Below are 23042 nucleotides of genomic sequence, written 5' to 3'. Positions count from 1 at the left end.
ACGTCCCAATTTAGGGTTCAAGCTTAACTTCATAACCATGTGGGCTATAAACATACTGCTTGCTTGTTTTGTTTTAAAAGATTTTCCAGACGCTACCTCAATAGACATGCCCCTAGTATGAAAACGTTTGGACTCTTCCTTGAAATGTCTTTTTTCTTCTTTAATTGCTAACCTGTTTTTTTTCAATATTGTGCCTGTAGGATTGCTGTCTTTGTAATCTCAGGGGAGGAGCCCTTCAAAGGACCACAGATGGAAGGTATCTAGAATACAAAAAATATATATATAAAATAAAATAATTTGCATGCCTCGCAATCCAGCAGGATTTTATAAGTTTATAACAAGAAGATCCTCAAAATCCCATTGCTATGGCTACCTTTCTAGGTGGACTTGGATTTGTTATTTCCATTTGCAAAGTCTCTTGGGTGGTTTAGGCTACCTTAATCTGTGTGATGCCTTTTTAACTCTTCAGGGAGATTTGCAGCTAAGCTTTCTGTTTAATATTTCTGTTTTGCATTTTTATTTTTAAGTTAGTGGCGCTGTGGCTTAGCAGTGGCAGGGCCATTTTCTTCCTCCCCCGGGGACAATGGGGAGGGGTTAAGCAGGGGAAAGGGCCATTCTCCAGAACTAGGCTGGGGGAGCTGTGGCCCTCCGTATGTTCTTGAATGATAATTCTCATCTTCCCTGAGCGTTGGCCGCGCAGGCTGAGGCTGGGAGTTGGGAGTCCGACAGCATATGCAGGGCCTCATGTTCCCTATTTCATGCTTTAGAGACTGTAATGGTTCTAGGGGTTGCTCGTGCGTAAGCCGGTGCAAACACCTGGCTGGGTTGCCTGAGTGAACCTTTTCTGTCCGGACAGCCACTCACCCGTGGCTGTCTCAATCGCTGGCAGAATCCGTCAGTGGGCGTTTCTTAAACTTCTTCCAGCAAAGAAGCTCTTTGACGCCTAGTCTTCTCCTTCTCTCTCTGCGCGAAAGCCTTCTGCTCAAGGAGGGCGTAGGCAGCGGAGGACCTCTACTCTCCCCGCTGGTCCCCGGCAAGGAGTCATGGGACCGCCTTGCCGCTTCCCCCATCTGCCCCCCTTCTCCACTGGTGCTACGCTGATTCTCTTCCCCCAGAAGATGGGCTGCCTCTCCCAATCCCGGGACGCTCTCCGGAATCCCTCTGGATTTTGCTCTCTCCCTCTGGCACTGATGGCAGTTCCCTGACAGAGACTTCTCCCAAAACTTTGAGAAATAAACGTTGCAGGCATTCAACTAGTAACTTCTAAAGTGAGACAGGCTGAGGCACAGCACCCACCTTTCTATTGCGAGGTGTGCCAGAATTGTTGTTTCTGTAATAAGTGCTCCTAGATTACTGGAGAGCCGATTAGTCCAGTTTCATTGCTGCCAGTGAGCTTTCTGCAGGGACCAGCAACTGCTAGCCTACGGGCCACGTGCTCCATGGACCATGAAGAGAGTAGCTTTTCATTATTATTATTATTTTCGTTTTCGTTGTTTTGCAGGTGGGTCCATGTAATCTGTGCAATCGCTGTCCCTGAAGCCCGCTTCCTCAATGTCATTGAGCGCCACCCTGTAGACATCACTGCCGTTTTGGAGCAAAGGTGGAAACTGGTAAGGACCCATCAAAATGGGTAGGAAAAAGGGGGAGCATAACTTGAAAAGTGATGCAGGGTGTCAGCCTGCTGAGAGCTCTGGCAGACTTTGGCTTGGAGGTTAGGAGAGGCTCTGTTATGCTGCTTAGTTTCTCCCTCCCCCTACAAAGGGGGCTTTGGTTCATGCTGTGGAGGTAAAATGCATTCATTATTCAGGCCAGAGTGACGGCTCTGAATTGATACACAAGCGATAAATTGTGTGGAGCTAGCTCCTTTATGGATAACCTGACATTTCCAGCTCGCCGTCCTCTTCATTACCCACGCTTGTAACAGCAAATTAAAAATCCTTTTTTTACATGGGACTTGCTTGTACTGCTTAATGGGCCTCCCCAGAGAAATCTGTTAAGTCCTCTGCAGCTGCCATGAGGCTTTACGGCTTGTCCCATCCCTTTGTCTGCTCTGCATTTCCTTGCTGTTTTGAATAGCAGTTTCACAGAATGTGTTTGGTCTGGAGTTTCTGCCTTTTTATTTTTTATTTTTGCATGAACCATGTTACTAGCCCTTGTTTTTTCAGGAACCGCATGCACTGGCCCATATGCAAGTTTTAGAATCTAGAGCCTTAAAATGCAAACACGCACATACACACATAAACACAAATCGGGAGACTTTTCAGCTGCTCCCAATAATCCCTTCATTCCTTGGGTGGTGGGATGAGCAGATCTGAAGGGCTGGGCAAATCATGGTATTGAGTCTAACTATGGCACTCCACATAAGGAGCTGTGCTGAACTGCAGCAAACAGAAATGAAGAGGCACAGTCCTCCACCTTGCTGCAAGAATCTGTTGAAAGAATCCTTAGCTCAGTAGTAGAGCACATACTTTGCCTCTAGAAGGTCCCTCGTTCAGTCCTCCATTACAGGGCTCTTATCAGGGTCTGGGAAGATCTCTGTCTGTCTTGGAGAACAGATGGGGTCTGATTAAGGCACATGAAGAAGGCCTCTGATGATGATTGTCCAGGTTGGTTCATATGGGGAGAGGCAGTCCTGAAGGTACTGCAGTCCTGAGCCATTTAAAGTTTTATAGGTCAAAACTAGCACTTTGATTTTGGCCCGGAAACTGATTGGCAGCCAGTGCAGTCAGGACAGGATTGGCATTATACGCTCAAATCGTCTTGAGCAACTTGGCCAATGAATTCTGCAGCGGCTGAAGATTCCTTCAGAGGCAGCCCCATGTATAATGCATTGCAGTAATCTAGCCTAGTTATTGAATTCTTGCTCAGGTTGTGCAGCTCCTCGTGCCATAAAGAGAGAAATAGCTCCCCCCCCCCTTTTTTTTTTTTTTTTGCATTGAAAACTTGAGTGGGTTAAATAGACCGGGCTTGAATTAGTCTCAGTGGGAAAGCGAATCAGGCAAGACATCTTGCAGAAGATGAGCCCCCTGCCGCAGTTAACTAGCTTAAAAGCTAGAAACCAGGCACCCAGATCCACTGCTTGTTCTCCTTTGCACATTTCACCACGCAGTGACAGGAGGTCTTTTAAGGAAACACTCAGGCACAACTGTTTAGCTGCTTCAGGGAAAAAAAGTTCTGTGAGCTGGGTCTTGCTTCGAAGAAGGAGCAGATGATGATATAAAGGTCAATGAGGCTTGGGATCTTATGTGGCAGAACAAAGAATTGGGCAGAGGGCAGGGAGAGCATATTGCGATAACAAAGGCTTAAGCAGACAGTTATCTTGAGTTTAGAAAAGACAGGTTTTCTGTCTTCCCTGCATGTAGTGTCACCTGGGACTAGGCCTGTTGTTTCCAGAATAAAGGCTGAAAGCTAGAGAATGTGCCCAGGTCTACCCAAAGACTAGGGACGCGGGTGGCGCTGTGGGTAAAAGCCTCAGTGCCTAGGGCTTGCCGATCGAAAGGTCGGCGGTTCGAATCCCCACAGCGGGGTGCGCTCCCGTTGTTCGGTCCCAGCGCCTGCCAACCTAGCAGTTTGAAAGCACCCCCGGGTGCAAGTAGATAAATAGGGACCGCTTACCAGCGGGAAGGTAAACGGCGTTTCCGTGTGCGGCTCTGGCTCGCCAGAGCAGCGATGTCACGCTGGCCACGTGACCCGGAAGTGTCTCTGGACAGCGCTGGCCCCCGGCCTCTTTGAGTGAGATGGGCGCACAACCCTAGGGTCTGCCAAGACTGGCCCGTACGGGCAGGGTTACCTTTACCTTTACCTTAAGGTTGGCCTTACTGGAATGAAATCTTGAGGGGGAGAAAGGTTTTTCTAAAAAGTGTTCATCAGCGTTACACAGGGGTCAGCGAACTTTTTCAGCAGGGGGCTGGACCACTGTCCCTCAGACCTTGTGGGGACGACGACTGTATTTTGGGGGGGGGGAATAAATGAACGAATTCCTATGCCCCACAAATAACCCAGAGATGCATTTTAAATAAAAGGACACATTCTACTCAGGTAAAAACAGGCTGATTCCCGGACCGTCTGCGGGCTGGATTTAGAAGGCGATTGGGCCGGATCCGGCCCCCGGGCCTTAGGTTGCATTCCCATGGCGTTGCATGTAAAATTTCACCAGGAGCAGCAAAACTGGGAGCAAATCCCATTCACAGGCAAATAGGATGCAGGTATAGACTCCAGTTGGGACACGGGTGGCGCTGTGGGTTAAACCACAGAGCCTAGGGCTTGCCGATCAGAAGGTCGGCGGTTCGAATCCCCACGGCGGGGTGCGCTCCCGTCGTTCGGTCCCAGCGCCTGCCAACCTAGCAGTTCGAAAGCACCTCCGGGTGCAAGTAGATAAATAGGGACCGCTTACTAGCGGGAAGGTAAACAGCGTTCCGTGTGCGGCTCTGGCTCGCCAGAGCACCGATGTCACGCTGGCCACGTGACCCGGAAGTGTCTGCGGACAGCGCTGGCCCCCGGCCTCTTGAGTGAGATGGGCGCACAACCCTAGAGTCTGTCAAGACTGGCCCGTGTGGGCAGGGGTACCTTTACCTTTACCCAAAGACTCCATAGCTGAACAAGGAGATGAGGCCTGGTCCCCCTGCTCAAACTCTCAACACTGCAGGTTGGGCTCAGTTGTAACTGCTAAGGGCAGGGCATGTCCACGAACCCCGTGCTTCTGCATTCACCCTGTGCCATACCTGCAAGTTTTTCATCTGATCCGATATCTACATCCTCAAAGCAGCAATACGTGGAACATCGTAAGATAAGCATACCATATTGTGGTTATTGCCGGTATGCCAATTTAGGAACCGAATGGACTTTATCTCCTTTATCTACCATCCATTGGACTTTAATTTCTCTTGATATGTTCTGTTTGCATGATGTGTTGGTCTATGGAATTACACTTTGTGAGATATTATAGGTTGAATTGTGTTTGAAATGGAAGTCACATAGTCATTGTTACATTGTGTGTGTTGTTACCAAGAGTGTAGAATTTGGCATATGATTAGCAGCTGTTCTTCCCTCTCCCTCCTTGGGGGATTTTAAGCAGAGGTTGAATGGCACAGATGCTTTAGCTGAGTTTCCTGCATCGCAGAGGGTTGGACTAGATGGCACATGGGGTCCCTTGCAACTCTTCAGTTCTGTGATTCCAAAGGGCCACTTTGATAAGACACACACAGCCTGCTGCCAAGGTTCCATTGACCTCATCACTGTTCTTAGCTTGGGGGGACCAGATTTGGCCCCAGAGTTTCTAGTTGCTGACCCCTTGACTAATATTTGATTTTGATGCTGTGTAATAAATGCTGATATGGCACAGTGAAGGAAGACAGCTGTCTTCACCTTGCTATTTCTGTTTGATTCACAAATTTTGTTAGCTGGGCGGTGGAGGGGGTCCTTCCTTTAGGGGGGGGGAAGGGACCTGAGCTGTGGCCCCGCCACACATGTCAGGTATCAAGGCCAAGCTCTCCTTTGCCATAAGTGCAATGTGCCGCTTGGTTTATCAACAACACCGTTTGTGTGGCTCCTGATTAATGGGGCTTTGCGGGGCCCGCATCTGTAAATTATTCACGGCATACAGATTCGGAATAATTAGCTGTCATCTTCTCTGTGGAATGCATGAAATGTAGCTTCCATCATGAGGCAGACAGGCCATTTCTTACTCTTAGCGACGATGGTGGCGATGATACGATTTTTCAACGTGGCTTTATTTCCGGGATCTGTTTGTAGCCGCATGGTTTCTCCTTTGCTCCCTTCATCTCATACCTTTGAAAGATTTCTGCTGCTTCTTCCCTGGTAACATTTTATCTTGCGAGACTGATAATGGCTAAGGGAGATGCTCAGCTTCCTCCTCCTTGTCTGACTTGTCAGGACGCATTTATGGCAGACCGAGTCTCCTCCTCCCCCTGCTTTGCTGTGTTGTTAACTTAATTTGCTAGAAAATTGGTTTTGAGTTGCGTGGGTTGAGTGACCGGAGGCGGTGATGAGAGGCCGTACGTGGATGAGTGGGTGGTTCTAGATCAGCAAGTTTCAAACGGTGTTTCAGGGAACCCCAGAAGTTTTTCTCAATGAGAAGAAAAGCAGGCAAGCTCCTGGGGTCAAGGCAAGTGACATGGTCCAAATACTAGGGTTGCTGAGTTCAGCAGCCAGGGATCCAGAGGTGCACAGTGTGAGTTAGTAGACATTTTCCATAGTGGGAAGATAGCGGGGCTGCAGGAATGGAGGTGGAGGTATCTACCGTATTTTTCGCTCTATAAGACGCACCAGACCACAAGGCGCACCTAGTTTTGGGAGGAGGAAAACAAGAAAAAGAATATTCTGAATCTCAGAAGCCAGAACAGCAAGAGGGATCGCTGCACAGCGAAAGCAGCAATCCCTCTTGCTGTTCTGGCTTCTGGGATAGCTGCGCAGCCTGCATTCGCTCCATAAGACGCACACACATTTCCCCTTACTTTTTAGGAGGGGAAAAGTGAGTCTTATAGAGCAAAAAATACGGTATTTTAGCAGTGTGTCTCACTTGCAAGTTTCTCAGACTGAGGAACTGAGCTTGGAGCAGTAGCCAGGCTCCTACTGGCTCCTCCGGTCTGGATGCACCAAGAAAAGCTACAGTACAGTGTCTGGCCATTCTAGGGGTAACACATTGTTGTGGCACTCCCAAGCAGTGGCGTAGCGTGGGGGGTGCAGGGGGGGCCTGCCGCACCGGGCGCAACATCTGGGGGGGGGGGCGTGCTCGCACTCGCAGCTCTCTGCCCCTACTAAAATCCACGGGTTAGGGGGCGCAAATTACTTGCCTTGCCCCGGGTGCTGACAACCCACGCTACGCCACTGCTCCCAAGAGCTGCCCTAGTCTTTCAGAGAACAAGGAGTCTGGGCCTGGCTAACAGTTTGTTTCCCGTTATCCATATTTCCCTACCCAGTGTGACGTAGGTGGCGCTGTGGTCTAAACCACCGAGCCTCTTGGGGTTGCTGATCGTAATGATTGGCCGTTCAAATCTGCACGATGGGATGAGCTCCCGTTGGTCTGTCCCAGCTCCGGCCAACCTAGCAGCTTGAAAGCATAAATAACACTGCGAGTAGATAAATAGGTACAACTATGGCAGGAAGGTAAGCAGAATTTCTGTGCACTCTGCCTTGCACAGCAGTGTCCCATTGCGCCAGAAGCGGTTTAGTCATGCTGGCCACATGGCCCAGGAAGCTGTCTGTGGACAAACACTGGCTCCCTCGGCCTGAAACGAGATGAGCGCTGTACCCCATAGTCTATTTCCGACTGGACTTAACTGTCCAGGGAACCTTTACCTTTTTCCTACCATGTGTTGGGTACCACACACACACACACACACACACACACACACACACACACTCGATGTGATTCCCACCCCCCCTTTTCGTGGTTCCGTGTAAAGTCATTTTCGAAACTGCATCTCCCACTTTACACCTTCTTGGTAGTGGCGCCTGCCCTGTGGAACACCCTCCCTTCAGATGTCAAGGAAATAAACAACTGTCTGACTTTTAGAAGACATCTGAAGGCAGCCCTGTTTAGGGAAGTTTTTAATGTTTGATGTTTAATCGTGTTTTTAATATTCTGTTGGGAGCCGCCCATAGTGGCTGGGGAAACCCAGCCAGATGGGTAGGGTATAAATAATAAAATTATTGTTGTTATTATTATTACTTGGTTACTCTCTATTTTTCTTTTAAATTAACCTTTTAAGTGCTTGTTTTTAGATTAATCCTGCTAATGCCGTTTAGTTGTTTGCAATCGTTTTTGAGATAGTGTTAGATACCTTCTAGCATGTGGTCTTGGCCTTGTCTGACCCAGCTGTTGAACCCTTGAATGCACCCCAGAATTCCCTGCACAGCCCACATCTTCCAGGGCAGACATGTGGAAAGAGTTCCTGGAAAAGAGGCCTTTCCCAGTGCTGGCTCATTTCAGCTTCAATCAGATCTACATTGGAAGCCATTCCAGTTGTCTCTGTCAACACTGAAAGGTGGCACCGCTTATTGCATTTCAGAAAGGAGGAGGTGGGCTGGACCTTTGGGTTTTGCACCACCCGGCCTTCGTTTGCCCCTGAGCCAGCCTTTGCCGCAACTTGAGATGTAGTTGCTCTTAATATGCCTTTCGATCACTGTGCAAGGTCTGTTCAAATGCCATAGTGACAGCTAGTGGTCAGATGTCTGAGAATGACAGGCATGATGGAATCATCTGACCACTAGCTATATTGAAAGGTATTGAAGCAGTATAAGGAATGTTGGATTGTTTCTTCCAATAATGGGAAGAAGGAAGTCATAGTTCAAGAAGAAATTGGACAAGCTGAATAAATTTTGGGGGGTAAATTATTTTGATGTAGCTATAGGGTGGAACTTTTTGAGTTTTTTGAGGAACAATTAGTACATGGAATAAATCTGCTACAGTGGCTGACATGCTATATGAGTAATGTTTTTAGTGGTTGATATATTTTTGCGTATGTTCCTGTATTGGTCTGGCATGTAGTTTTGACGTGTTTTCATTTGTGCACATTTTGATACTCCAGTTTTGAAAACAAACACAAAATGCCAGGGTTGGGGGCCTGTTGTGAGGTGTGTGATCAAGTCAGCCAGTCAATACCAATGAAATCTCATTATTAAATTGCCAATACCCAAATCCCTCCCTGATTAGAACCAAGTGCTGATATATATGACATGCCCTATAGTGGCACCTGAAGGGAATCTTCAGCTTCTCTTAGCTCAGACTGCAAAAATGCAAACGCAACACGCTGGCTAATAACTGTTAGTAAATATATAATTATCAGTATGATGTCATTCAAAATACATGAATAAGCCACTTCAGAATAATGTATACTGTATTTTTTGCTCTATAAGACTCACTTTTCCCCTCCTAAAAAGTAAGGGGAAATGTGTGTGCGTCTTATGGAGCGAATGCAGGCTGCACAGCTAACCCAGAAGCCAGAACAGCAAGAGGGATTGCTGCTTTCGCTGCGCAGCGATCCCTCTTGCTGTTCTGGCTTCTGAGATTCAGAATATTCTTTTTCTTGTTTTCCTCCTCCCAAAACTAGGTGCGTCTTGTGGTCTGGTGCGCCTTATAGAGCGAAAAATACGGTATATCATACAACACATCTCACAAAATATACAAGTAACTGCAAGTTGTTATATGTGTCAGAGTCAAACAAAGGTTCAAACAACCAATGAATAGCGAGGAACTCCAAACTGTCTCTCAAAAGAAGACATCTCTCCAAAGTCTCAAAAGGACAGTGCATCCGGAATAGTTCAACTGTTTCGGAATAAAGTCTTCATCAGCTAGAAATGGAATTGCAAGCAATGAACGACAACAAAACTGAGAGCCTGTATGTAAGATATACGGTAGAACAAAATATAGAAAGAGGTACATACCGAATAATTATCAATGAGATATACATACTAGTGAAGATCATACTAGTGAATTCAGTGCTCATCACAATTGTTGTAGACAATGTAAAGAAACTTAAAGCAACAGTACGTCAATTCTGGCATTACAATGCAAAATGTAATGTGAAATGACAGACTTAAAATCGAACAGATTTGGATAGTATACAATGGATTTTACGTAAAACAACATTCAAATAAAACAATTGAAGTCAGGTTCTGAATTCAACCTCCCCAGATATTTGGATTTAAACAAATAAGTGGGTTTCTTGTTGACGCAATAACCGCTCAACGTCTTGCCCAGCCCCGCATATACGTATCTGCCTCTGGGCTGGCAATTCATGGATGAAGACAGGAGACAAGCATCACCCTTCCAGTAAACCCAGCTATATAATACTTGAATTGCAAAGGGGGGCTGAAATGGCAGGGCCTCTCATAGGTTTACCTCACGGCTGATGTGAAATGTGGCCTAGCCCACACCCTAACAGCAGTTTCCTCTGCAAAGCAAATTGTTCCAAGAGGTTTGAACATGTGAGCCAAGCTGCAGGTGGAGGCACAAGCATAAGAAGTCAAGTTAAAATTGCCAGAAATGTCCGTGGTGATGGGTAGCTCTGTGCCATGCAGTGACACCAACCTTTATTCCTTCCCCAGAAATGTGTGTACTGCCGGAGGTGGATGAAGAAAGTCTCAGGCGCCTGCATCCAGTGCTCTTATGAGCACTGTTCCACCTCTTTCCACGTCACCTGCGCCCATGCAGCAGGGGTGCCAATCGAGCCAGATGATTGGCCTTATGCGGTGTCCATCACCTGCTTCAAACACAAAGCGGCCAGCCACATGGTAGGTCTCCTCGGTGGCTTATCTCTTTCCCTTCACTCCTATCTTTCTCTCGTTTTAAAGAAGCCTAATCTCGTTGTTCTTTTTAATCTGCCGCTCGTAGATCCCATTTTCAAGGGAGGTATCGCTGGCCCAGACGGTGATTACAAAGAACCGGAACGGTCTCTACTACCGGTGCAAAGTGATTGGCGTGACAACGCAAACCTTCTACGAAGTCAATTTTGAGGATGGCTCCTACAGCGACAACGTTTACCCAGAGAACATTATTGTAAGTTAGAATAGGCTTCAGGTGGAAAAATATTCTATAGGTCTCTTTGCCATTCTGGAGGGTGTGTACTACTTTTCTGCTTACATGGCCGTGAGTCTTGTTTCTATTATTGCTAAAATAAGAATTCTGTCTTCTTGAGTTAGATTTAAAACAAAACAAAACAGAAAAGATAGTTTGAGCTGAAGATCTAGTATGGAATTTATGAATGGCAGAAAAAAATTTGCTTCTGTTGTACCATCCAAGGAAGAGTGGCTTCACAAGTTTCGCTGGTAAAACTTGCAGAATATGTGTATTTACGAGATCAAGAAGTTTGTGATAAAAGATGGTTTTTATTATATACAGTCGTACCTTGGATCTCAAATGCCTTGGCTCCTGAACGAATCGGCCACTGGACGATCGAAACCCAGAAGTGACTGCTTGGTTTTCAAACGATTTTTCGGAAGCCAAACGTCTGGCGCGGCTTCCAATTGGCTGCAGGAGCTTCCTGCAGACATTCAGAAGCCATGCTTTGGTTTTCGAACATTGTGGAAGTCGAACGTACTTCCGGAATGAATTCCGTTCGACTTCCAAGGTATGGCTGTACATCGGCTTATATAGGGCCTTGTCCACTGCTCTCATAAATCGGGGCCTGTTAGATAAATGAGAGATGAAAATTGATAGAGGTGTGTGTATTCTCTCTTGCTATATATTAAAATTGTAAAGCCGTAATCGTGCTGCAGTTTGTGTGGCCACCTCCAGCATGGTGACAGAGCGGCAGGCAAGCAAACAGCGGAGTGTGGTAGCAAGCTGTTTAAAGTAGAGCGGTAGGCATTTCAGAGTGTGGTTTGGCAAACGGCTTTCTGAAGACCCTCCTCCCTTCTGTTAAACATTGCTTCAGTGGAGAGGCGCTTCAGGTGGGGACGTCTGGGCAGTGGCGTAGCATGGGTTGTCAGCACCCGGGGCAAGGCAAGTAATTTGCTCCCCCCCCCCCCCGCTGCACTGTCCCTCCCCCAGATAGTCCCTCGCTCTCTCTCCGCACCGCACCGCACGCCTGGCACCCTCCCCTCCATAGTGGGCGGCGACCCGGCGGCTCGGATCAGATTCGCACAGCCAGCACTGCAGTGAGAGAGAGAGAGTGAGCCAGGTAGGGGCAGAGAGCTGCAAGTGCGAGCGTGCCCCCCCCCCCCAGATGTTGCACCCGGTGCGGCCGGCCCCCCCTGCACCCCCCACGCTACGCCACTGCGTCTGGGATAGGCAAGGAGGGAGCAGGATATCAAGAAAGGAGGGATTGGCCCAGGTGTGGGAGAAGGGTTGGCAATGGAGTTCGCAGGTATGCGGGGTTGGCAAGCAGGGATGGCAGCATATTTTGTGTATGCAGTTATTTTAAAAAACCAAGCTGGGTCAGACTAAAGGCCCCTCTAGCACTGCATCTTGTTCTCACACGTGGCTAGTCAGAGGCCTGTGAGAATCCTGCAAACAGGATCTGCACAAGCATCAACTTGTAGTCATGGGCTTACCGCCTCTCATCCTGCAGGAAGTATGTAGACATCATGTCTGGTAGCCTTTACAGCAGCGGTTCTCAACCTGTGGGTCCCCAAATGTTGTTGGACTACAACTCCCATCATCCCTGAGCTCTGGCCTTGCTAGCTAGGGGTGATGGGAGTTGTAGTCCAACAACATCTGGGGACCCACAGGTTGAGAAAGGCTGCTTTATAGCCTTATCTTATCATTTGTGCTCGGGGTCTGCCCTTGAAAATCCTGTAAAACGTGTCTGTGGGTGCTTGCCTGATACAGCCCCTTCCCAGACTTCCTTAGTTGAACGTGTTATGGTGCCAGCCGTTTCTGCGTGCTCCCTTCCCTCCCACAGTCCCTCTGACTTTCTTCCCTGACTTGCCTCTCAGAGCAGAGACTGCCTCAAGATGGGGCCACCCGCTGAGGGAGAGGTGGTTCAGCTGCGGCTGACGGATGGCATCACTTACCAAGCCAAGTTTATTGCTGCCCAGGTCAGCCAGATCTTTCAGGTAAGAGCCCAGCAGTGCCTTTGCCTTTGCCTTCCAGGCTAGATACTTTTGCTAGCAGAGAAATGGACTTGCTTCTGGAATTCAAAGATGGACTGGTGACTTAGAATCATAGAATCATAGAGTTGGAAGAGACCACAAGGGCCATCGAGTCCAACCTGCCAAGCAGGAAACACCATCAGAGCACTCCTGACATATGGTTGTCAAGCCTCTGCTTAAAGACCTCCAAAGAAGGAGACTCCACCACACTCCCTGGCAGCAAATTCCACTGTCGAACAGCTCTTACTGTCAGGAAGTTCTTCCTAATGTTTAGGTGGAATCTTCTTTCTTGTAGTTTGGATCCATTGCTCCGTGTCCGCTTCTCTGGAGCAGCAGAAAACAACCTTTCTCCCTCCTCTATATGACATCCTTTTATATATTTGAACATGGCTATCATATCACCCCTTAACCTCCTCTTCTCCAGGCTAAACATGCCCAGCTCCCTTAGCCGTTCCTCATAAGGCATCGTTTCCAGGCCTTTGACCATTTGGGTTGCCCTCCTCTGGACACGTTCCAGTTTGTCAGTGTCCTTCTTGAACTGTGGTGCCCAGAACTGGACACAGTACTCCAGGTGAGGTCTGACCAGAGCAGAAGACAATGGCACTATTACTTCCCTTGATCTAGATGCTATACTCCTATTGATGCAGCCCAGAATTGCATTGGCTTTTTTGGCTGCCGCTGAAACACCACTTCCCTGGAGTGGTGTTTCCTGACGAATGTGCTGCTCCTCCATGTTCTGCGGAGAACCATATGTTAGCAAGCAAGCCCTGCCTTTGTTCCAGCTGGTGGATTCAAACAGGGAAAGCAAAGCTGAGAGGGTTATGCCCTTTAAACTGGAGCCATCTTGATTCACAGCGCCATCATTTCCCAATTGGAAATACATCACTTAAGAGGAATAGTGCATACAACCAAACAGTGAACAGAACGAGAACCCATTTTCTGGGGCTAAGTAGCCTTGTGTCAGGGAACTGCCATCGGAGCGGGAGGCGGTGAGAGGGCTCCCGGATGATGGTGGAGAGGGTCCTAGTAGGAGGAGGGATAGCCCATACGCTGGGGAAGGAAATCAGCGCAACACCAGTGGAGAAGGGGAGGAGATAGAGGAAGCGGAGAGGTGGCTCCAGGACTCTTCGCAGGAGACCAGCGGAGAGGGGACAAGTGCTCCTTTGCCCACACCCACCCTGCGCAGAAAGCTTTCGCGCAGGCAACCGGGGAGGAGACTGGGCGCCAAGCAGCTTTTATGTTGGAAGCGGTTTAAGAAACGCCCACTGACGGATTCTGCCAGCGACTGAGGCAGCCACGGAATACAGGCTGTCCTGTCAGAAAGGGTTCAACCAGGCAACCTACCCATGAGTAAAGGCAACTTACGCACAAGCAATCCCTAGAACCATTACACCTTGTTTAGGTTTAGAAGGAAGGATGGTTGGCTGGCCCCACAGAGGTTGCGAAATGTAAGGTGGAGGTCCGGCTGTCTGATGGCCATTCTCATTCCCTTCTGTAGGTAGAGTTTGACGATGGCTCTCAACTGATGGTCACAAGAGGCAATATCTACACCCTCGAAGAGGAGCTTCCCAAGAGAGTAAAATCACGCTTGGTAGGTATCTCAGGGCTACTTTTTACAAAGCTGCTGTTGCTGCTGCTTTGAATTGTTTTCCAGGACAGTTGTTGCTGCAGTGGAGAGAGGTCATGTCTCCTTTCTAGTTACAGTGGTACCTCGGGTTACGCACGCTTCAGGTTACAGACTCCGTTAGCCCAGAAATAGTACTTGGGGTTAAGAACTTTGCTTCAGGATGAGAACAGAAATTGCGGCGCGGCAGCAGGAGGAGGCCCCATTAGCTAAAGTGGTACTTCAGGTTAAGAACAGTTTCAGGTTAAGAACAGACCTCCAGAACGAAATAAGTTCTTAACCCGAGGTACCACTACACTGACTTTGCTAAATTGGTTACCTGTTGGCTAGGGGCAGCCTGAGGCATTTTGGCACCTGAGGAAAAATAATTTATAGTGCCCCAGCCACTCTGGGCAGCTTCTAACAAAATATAAAATAATTTGTTGTTGTTGTTATATCACCACCATTGCTCCTGCTGCTATTATTATCATCATCATCATCAGTATTATGTGATGTGAATGTGGCATTCTTCTTCTCCTTCTCCTTCTTCTTCCTCTTCTTCTTCTTCTTCTTTTTCTTCTTCCTACAGTGGTGCCTCGCAAGACGAAAAGAATCCGTTCCGTGAGTCTCTTCGTCTAGCGGTTTTTTCGTCTTGCGAAGCAAGCCCATTAGCGGATTAGCGCTATTAGCGGTTTAGCGGCTATTAGCGGCTATTAAAGGCTTAAGGGATTAGCGGATTAGCTGCTAAAAGGCTATTAGCATCTTAGTGCCTTAGAAAAAGGGGGTGGGGAGCGAAAAAAAAACCCCAGGGATCGCAAGACATTTTCGTCTTGCGAAGCAAGCCCATAGAGAAATTCGTCCTGCGAAGCACCTCTGAAAACGGAAAACCCTTTCGTCTAGCGGGTTTTCCGTCTTGCGAGGCATTCATCTTGCGGGGCACCACTGTATTATTATTACACCACCATACTTGTGACTCTATCCAACCCTTGGAGAAACTTGGAGAAATATACATAAATGGTGTATTCATTCAGAAATCTTATTAAGTGAATCTTGGGTCCACAATTGGGTCCACCAATTGTCCACCTCAGGATTAATTCAAGAGCCTTGCTCCAAGGGTCTCCTGCCAGCAAAGCTGTGGCTTTTGTGAAATGTTGTCTCCTCTCGTCTGAAAAGGGTGCTTGAGTTCTCTCTGCCTGTGTGCCTTCTGCCTTCCTCTCACACCTGTCATTCTCCTGTTGCCCTTCTAGTCGCTCAGCACTGGGGCGCCTCAGGAAGACGCCGTCCCGGGAGACGACTTGAAAGCAGCCAAGCGCCCTCGGGTGGGCAACACCAAGAGCCCCGAAGACCCTGGCCCCAGCCCCAACTACTTTGCCATCATGGAGGCCCTGCTGCAGACACCCTTCCAGCCAGGAGCACAGAGCAGCAGCACTATGTTCTAAACCCAGAGGAACAGTTGATTTAATTTTTTTTCTAAAAAAGACGCAACTTTTTAAAACATCCTTTTTCACATCCCTGCGGAAAGTAATTTAACTAGAAAACTGTGGCGTGGGAGACCCAGCCTTTGTGCAATAACTTGCAAATTAATTATTTTATTCTGTTCTCGGTGTGGACTGCAGAGGAGTTTGTCCTGCTCTGGCCTACCTCTGTTCTTCCTGGTGACGAACTTTTGAGTAGAAAAAACCTTGGGGTGGGGGGGGCGCGTTAACCTTCCGCACAGGAACTTTGGAAGAATATGTGTCAGTGGAGCTTTGTGCAGCTGAACCTTTGATTCTTTGTTTGTTTTTTGTTTGTTTTCAGTGGTTCAAAACCTGGAGAAGTGTTCACTCCAGTTTTCAAATCTGTTTTTTCCCCTCCCTTACTCTCTCAATATATATTTTTCTCCTTTCCTGTATTTCTTGAAAAGGTGCTATTTCCCTGACTACTGAAGCCGCCTTTTTGGAATTAGCAATTTATGTGTGTGACACACACACACACACACACACACACACACACACACTCTTTCTATAAAAAAGGAAGAAAAAAGCAATTGCATTTTAAAAACAAAACAATACAAGCAGCAGCAATGTAAAGTGTTTCTACTCCCCCCCCCCCCGAACATGGCTTTAAAACAAATGAACTCCCCCCCCCCCACCCCCCATTCTGATTTTCTTTTAAAAAGAATTGATGCCTGGTTTTATTGGAGGGAGGGCAGGTTTTATTGAAACGCCTCTTTTAAGGGGAGAAAATATGTTGGGGTAATGTTTGTGTTGAACAAAGAAAGTTTTCCTTTAGCCGAAATGTTTTATAATAAATGAGAGCATCACAACAGAACCGCTACTGGACAGAATTCAGTGTTAAACGCTTTCATAAAAGTCACTAGGTTGCCTGTCGCATCACCGCCACTGGGGAATTTTGTGTTGGACGTTTGGGAAGGTTGCATATTATTTCCCTGGCATTTTGTAAGCAAGGGGTTTCGGTTATGAGGCATGTCAATTGGCAGTTCTTTAGCAGGTGATGGAAGGAGGTAGTCAAATGAACTGTTACTACATTGGGCGGGGTGGGGGGGGTTGGTGGTGGTCCTGATTCTCCGTGCAGAAGAAGTTACGAGCTGCAGGGGTCATATAGCAGACATCACAGCATGTCTTGGGTCAGCTTGAACCGGTGACCGCTTGCTTTTGCTCAGATCCGACAACTTGATGGCTGCCCAAATCAACCCTTGGGGGGGGGGGTTGGAGGAGGGCGGGGAGAAGAGGTTAGCCTTTACTCTGTATACAGGGTTTGCCACATGCTTCAAATGGTCCCGAGTATGATCTGTAGCAAAAATAATTTTGCCCTCACTGCACCGTTTTCTGAGAAGCTCTTCCGTGGTTGTGGGTCTGGGAGAGGCTTTGAATTTCTTGGGGGTTTGAGGAACCAAGACAAGCAAGGTGGGGGCCCTGTTAAAGTTTCCAGCTACATTGGCCTCTGCAGATGTTCAATCCATATGTGGGAGGTGGGGGGGGGGGGTCATCCCTCGCCCTGACTTGCCTTTATGCGCTGGCTTTATCATTTGCACAAGGCAGAGAGCCCAGCATGTTAGAATTTCCACACAGGTTCTGTTAGTGCTGGCAAACATGGCATTCTGTGTCTTTTAAGTGGCAGGCCTTGTCCCTTCCCACTCCCTGGGTGTGCATCCATGCCACATGGCTTAAGCAAAGAAGAAAAGAATCATAGAATCCTAGAGTTGGAAGAGACCACAAGGGCCATCGAGTCCAACCCCCTGCCAAGCAGGAAACACCATCAGAGCACTCCTGACATATGGTTGTCAAGCCTAATGTTTAGGTGGAATCTTCTTTCTTGTAGTTTGGATCCATTGCTCTGTGTCCGCTTCTCTGGAGCAGCAGAAAACAACCTTTCTCCCTCCTCTATGTGACATCCTTTTATATATTGGAACATGGCTATCATATCACCCCTTAACCTCCTCTTCTCCAGGCTAAACATACCCAGCTCCCTTAGCCGTTCCTCATAAGGCAAAAGGAAGTATTTAAATGGAAGATTCCTCCAGGAGCTTGTAGAATCTTTTCTACAAGATGCATTCCGTAATGGACGTTGCTTTTTACCCTTCCTCAATAATGGGTGCCAATAAGATTGTCTGCCGGGTTAGCGAAGGGGAAGAGAAAGACAGGTAAAGGTGAGCTTGGAAGCCCACCAGCTTTCATCTCACAAACATTGTATCCTTCCCCCCCCCCTTCCCACACCCTCTGCCCCCCCCGGGGGGGGATCAAACCCAAAACGTTCCTGACAAACAGGATCTTAGCAAGCAGTTTCTAAACTTCCTTGCCGTGGAGAATCAGAATGCAGCTGAAACTTTCCTCTTGTGTTGTGTTCCCCTGTCTCACCCCAACACACAGAGACACACTTATTTCAAACCCACCCATGTGTGCAGCGGTTCCCTCCTTGGAAGAAGAAAACGGCATAAAGGGTAGTACTGCTTGTATAAAGGACATTTTTAAAGAACAAACAATTGTGTGTTGGTTACTGGGTTGCCATAGTTCAAGTCAGTATTGGGTGTGTGTGTGTGTGTGTGTGTGTGTGTGTGTGTGTGTGTGTGTAGCTGCCTCTTTATTTTCTTGATAATCCCTGGGAGGGGAGTGGTGCATTTGTTCAGGACGGGTTGGTTGCAAGAGAAGGGGGCATCGTGGGCTCCACTGTATGGATAAATGCCGACTGAAATATCACCATTGCTGTATTTATTGTGTATATTTAAATTGTACAAAAAAAGGAAACAAAAATGTTGTTCTCCCCTGCCCCCCCCAAAAAAATATTCAGATGGTGACCTTTGTTTCTGCTTATGCCGTGAACCTGGCTTTTCTAGAACACTTTTTCTTTTCGTTGTTTCTGTTTTATCCCCCATCCACCCCGCTTCTTCTTTTTCTAATACACTTACCAGTTTTGGAATGCTTTTGTGATCTCTTTGGGGAAAGGGCCTCCGTAGCAGGAAGCACTAGCAAATCCCTTGCCAACCCTCCCCTCCCCTGAATTCATATTTGCAAGTGGTCTGTGTGTGATACATCTCTAGCTATCTACCGGGGTTTGCGTACTCTTAAAACAATCTGGTTTTGTTTTAGTTCCCCCCCCTTCCCCCTCTATAATTAATGATGGGGAACTCGGGGATTTCTTTGGGGGGTGGTGTGGGATGGCCCAGAGTTGTCCCCTCCCTGAAGAGGGAAGATTTCTCTCCAAAATTTTGTGTTTTGTTGCTCCAAACCCAACTATCTTCTTGTCTAAGGCCAAAGTGGAGGAGAGGACGGAGCAAATTCCCATCAGAGGCATTGTGGCTTCTGAAACTGAAGGTTGCGAATAGCCATTGAACCCTAGTTGATGCAGCCTGGATGTGTCCATGCCCCATTGGAAGCCATCTGAACTGTTGGCTATCTCCACATCTTGCAACAGTGGAATGTGTCATTAGTCCCATTTGTCTGCCCTGAATACCCCACTTATCATTTTTCTTGGGACGGTCCCCAAATTCTAGCACAGCGAAGGAGGAAGAAATGCGTCTCCATGTTGCTTCACCTGTGCATCTTAATAATATCATTCTCATCGCACTCCTCCTTAGTCACTTCTAAACTGAAAAGCCCCCGGTGTAGTTGCCTGTTCCCACTGGGAACGTATCCCAACCTTCTTGCTCATGTTTGCTTTTCCTTTTCTGCACTTCTTTTCAGCTGCTGTGATGTCCCTCTTGAGACTGGGCAACCCAGACCTGGCCTGAGTAATATGGCTGTGCCACATATCTCAGCTGTTGGATGTCTCTTGTCTCCTCCAACCATGACCCCTGAGTCCTTTGCTGGACCTTGGAAGTTTTTGGCAGGGAGACTCCTGAAAGCATTGTTCTCCTCGGGGGGTGGGGCAGTTTCCAAACTTGGGAGGTCTCTTCAGACCTCAGGGTGCGGAATCTGACTCCATCCAGCCACCGGTCGAAATTCTCTGCTCCTCTTGGAGAAGGCAGAGGGCACAACATAACGCTGCTTGGCAACTCCACAGTGTACCAAACCAAGCTTGCCCTGCATAAATTCTCTATGTTGACTGCCATCATCTGCACCCTGACAAACACTCAGTTAAGTCCTGGGCTCAGAAGGCTTAGGCAGCATCTCTAGGCAGGGCTGGAAATGTCTTCTGCCTGAAACCCTGGAGAGTCGCCGCTAGTTAGTAGAGGCAATACTGCGCTTAAATGGACCCAACTCTGTATAAGGCACCCTGGGCCTACATGGGACACGGGTGGCGCTATAGTCTAAACCACTGAGCGGTTCGAATCCCTGCGAAGGGGTGAGCTCCCGTTACTCCGTCCCATCTCCTGCCAACCTAGCAGTTTGAAAGCACGCCAGTGCAAGTAGATAAATAGGTAGCGCTGCGGTGGGAAGGTAAACGGCGTTTCCGTGCGCTCTGGTTTCCGTCATGGTGTCCCGTTGCACCAGAAGTGGTTTAGTCCTGCTGGCCACATGACCTGGAAAACTGTCTGTCGACCAACGGCGTCTCCCTCGGCCTGAAAGCGAGATGAGTGCTGCAACCCCATAATCACCTTTGACTGGACTTAACTGCCCAGGGGTCCCTTTACCTTTTACCTTTACCCTGGGCTCCTGTGACATTGTCAGGTTGTGTGTCACTCGTTTCTCTGGGAGCTGTGCCAAACCTTGAGCAGTCTGGCTTCCTTGTGATACTGTCTTGGGGTCAGCAGAGGGCAAGAGGACCTGTCCCCAGTGGCGTAGCGTGGGGGGTGCAGGGGGGGCCGGCCGCACCGGGCGCAACATCTGGGGGGGGCGCGCTCGCACTCGCAGCTCTCTGCCCCTACCTGGCTCACTCACTCTCTCTCACTGCAGTGCTGGCTGTGCGAATCCGATCCGAGCCGCCGGGTCGCCGCCCACTGTGGAGGGGAGGGTGCCAGGCGTGCGGTGCGGTGCGGTGCGGAGAGAGAGCGAGGGACTATCTAGGGGAGGGACAGTGCAGCGGGGGGGGGGCGCAAATTACTTGCCTTGCCCCGGGTTAGGGGACACAAATTACTTGCCTTGCCCCGGGTGCTGACAACCCACGCTACGCCACTGCCTGTCTCCACACCCTTTTCTCAGGTGAGAAAAACATATATTTAAAGCAGGTGCACAAATCCTCATAGTGATAATGTACATCACCTTAATACACAGTACAACTCTCCAAAGGGAGGCCGGTGCTAGTGGCCAGGTGGACTTGCCAATTCTCCCCACCACCCTTAACCAGCCCCTCACACTGCTTTCTAAAGTCATCTTTGCCTTTCCCCCTTCTCTTTTTTTTGGGGGGGGGGAGAGGGGAGGGAGACACACAAAATCTCTTACACAAGCAACGCCTCTGCCAAGGTGCTGTGTCCCCCAAAGGCCTGGGTGGCAGTGGGGCATCACTGCCAGCCTGTCTGCACACCTTGCCACGCTGCAGATCCTCCTAAAAGCACGTCTATTTACTGCCATAATCGGAAGCCCCTAAAAGGGAGAGAACGAAAGCCGCCCGCTATTAAATATAATTGTCATTGTGACAGGCCCATTGTGGGGTGGAAAATTTGTGCCTTTCAGAGCTGTCTGTGTGATAAAGAGCAGCGGTAAAATCAGAAATTAATCCCCTGGCAAGAGAATGACATGGTTATCGCTGGATTGCTGCTAACAACTTACTCAAGGCATCTCTTTAAAAGAGAGAGAGAATGGGGAGGGGGAAACCTTGCCTCTGTCCCCCCCCCCCCTTCTTGTAGGTAGCAAAGAGAAGGTCGTTTGCTCATTTCAATCCGCTCAGATCTGAAAACAAAATCAGTTTTCTTTTGTTCATTGATACCACGGGGACTGCTGTTCTGGAAAACAAATAAACCAAAAACCCTGCTCCAAAGAAAGGAAAGGGGTGGTGTAATCCTGAACCAGGAGCAGCCCACCAATGAGGCAAAGTGAAGCCATCTGCCATGGGGGGGCAGGTCCAACCCTGTCAGCCCAACTGCTGGGCTACTACCAGAGCTTTCCCCCTGCCAGCATCATGGCAGCAGCACAGGTGAGGGTGCAGATGTGGCAGAGGGATGGAGGGGGCCCAGATCTGTGGGAATTGGGGGGTAGGAGAGGCATCAGGCAGCCCCGTCATGAGCTGATCTGTCTCCACTGCAGACCTTCCAGGTAACGGGGGGGGGGGGCGAGTGCTAAGAGAGGTGGTCTCTTAGCTCCCCATGTTGGGATTGTCAACAGCCTTGGATCTCCTGGGGGATCTCTATCCTCAATCCCAAGCAGGAGTGCCAACTTGGCCCCACGACCGGGGGTTCCCAGGGGCCGGGGGTGCAATATAGCGTGCATGGCCCTGGCACCGAAATTTGTGGGTGCCCAGTCCCTCCACGGGGAATTTTGTGGGTGCTCGGGCACCCAGGGAACCGTCACCTCCGCTCCCAAGGAGAGGATTTCACTACTTGCCACACCCTCCTTCCGAGGTTTTGAGTGCCCAAAACTTTGTTCTCTTATAATGGCAATGGCTCCCACCTGAGAGGTGCCTGAACTGAGTTCTGATGAGTTCCAGCCAGTGGTGTAGCGTGGGTTGCCAGCACCCGGGGCAAGGCAAGTAATTTGCGCCCCCTAGAGTGAGTGAGCCAGGTAGGGGCCGAGAGCTGTGAGTGCGAGCGCCCCCCCCCCCCCCCGATGTTGCGCCCGGTGCGGCCGGCCCCCCCTGCACCCCCCACGCTACGCCACTGGTTCCAGCTGAAAAAAGCCCTGCTCTTCTTTGCTACCCAACAGCACTCTGATTTTTCATATTCAGAGAGCTTCATTGTGGTGATTTAAGGACAAAGAGTGCCCATACAGCAAATATTCAATACACCACCAGCTTCTCAGCTGTGTGCGAACTCTGCAATGTCATTTAGGGTTCTCTCTTGCATTATTGCCCTCTCACTCATCTGACCGGTTTGTAAGAGCTAGCCAGGAGGGCTGTTCGCTGCCTCCACTCAGAGGCAGGAACAGTTCTAAATGCCTGTTGCTGGAGACACATGGCTTCCTGGTAGGGCATGTGAAAAGGAACTAGCAGTCTCAGTGGAATCAAGAGTGTGATGCAGCAGCAAAAAAGAGCTAATGCTACTCTGGGCTGCATCAAGGGAATTAATAGTACCGCTCTATTCTGCCTTGGGATGTGGGTGGCGCTGTGGGTTAAACCACAGAGCCTGGGGCTTGCCGATCAGAAGGTCGGCGGTTCGAATCCCCGCGACGGGGTGAGCTCCTGTTGCTCGGTCCCTGCTCCTGCCAACCTAGCAGTTTGAAAGCACGTCAAAGTGCAAGTAGATAAATAGGTACCGCTCTGGGGGGGAGGTAAATGGCGTTTCCGTGCGCTGCTCTGGTTCGCCAGAAGCGGCTTAGTCATGCTGGCCACATGACCCGGAAGCTGTACGCCGGCT

The 23042-nt window shown here is 48.9% G+C and overlaps 1 protein-coding gene across 2 annotated transcripts in view; it reads left to right on the top strand.

Moving 5' to 3' along the window:
* The window catches only part of KDM4B (lysine demethylase 4B), a 200640-nt gene extending 184172 nt beyond the window's left edge, over window positions 1-16468 (top strand). For both annotated transcript variants that reach the window (XM_083421415.1, XM_083421416.1), the window contains exons 16-22: window positions 201-256; window positions 1502-1610; window positions 10069-10254; window positions 10355-10519; window positions 12400-12519; window positions 14054-14146; window positions 15406-16468. In XM_083421415.1, the coding sequence (XP_083277541.1) occupies window positions 201-256; window positions 1502-1610; window positions 10069-10254; window positions 10355-10519; window positions 12400-12519; window positions 14054-14146; window positions 15406-15597 (921 nt within the window). In that variant the 3' untranslated portion in view covers window positions 15598-16468. The remainder of the gene's footprint in view (window positions 1-200; window positions 257-1501; window positions 1611-10068; window positions 10255-10354; window positions 10520-12399; window positions 12520-14053; window positions 14147-15405) is intronic.
* The last annotated feature ends 6574 nt before the right edge of the window (window positions 16469-23042 follow it).

Source organism: Podarcis tiliguerta (genome assembly GCF_965153285.1).
Source record: "Podarcis tiliguerta genome assembly, chromosome: 18".
NCBI classification, from domain to species: domain Eukaryota; kingdom Metazoa; phylum Chordata; class Lepidosauria; order Squamata; family Lacertidae; genus Podarcis; species Podarcis tiliguerta.
This window is presented reverse-complemented; position numbering and strand designations above follow the sequence as displayed.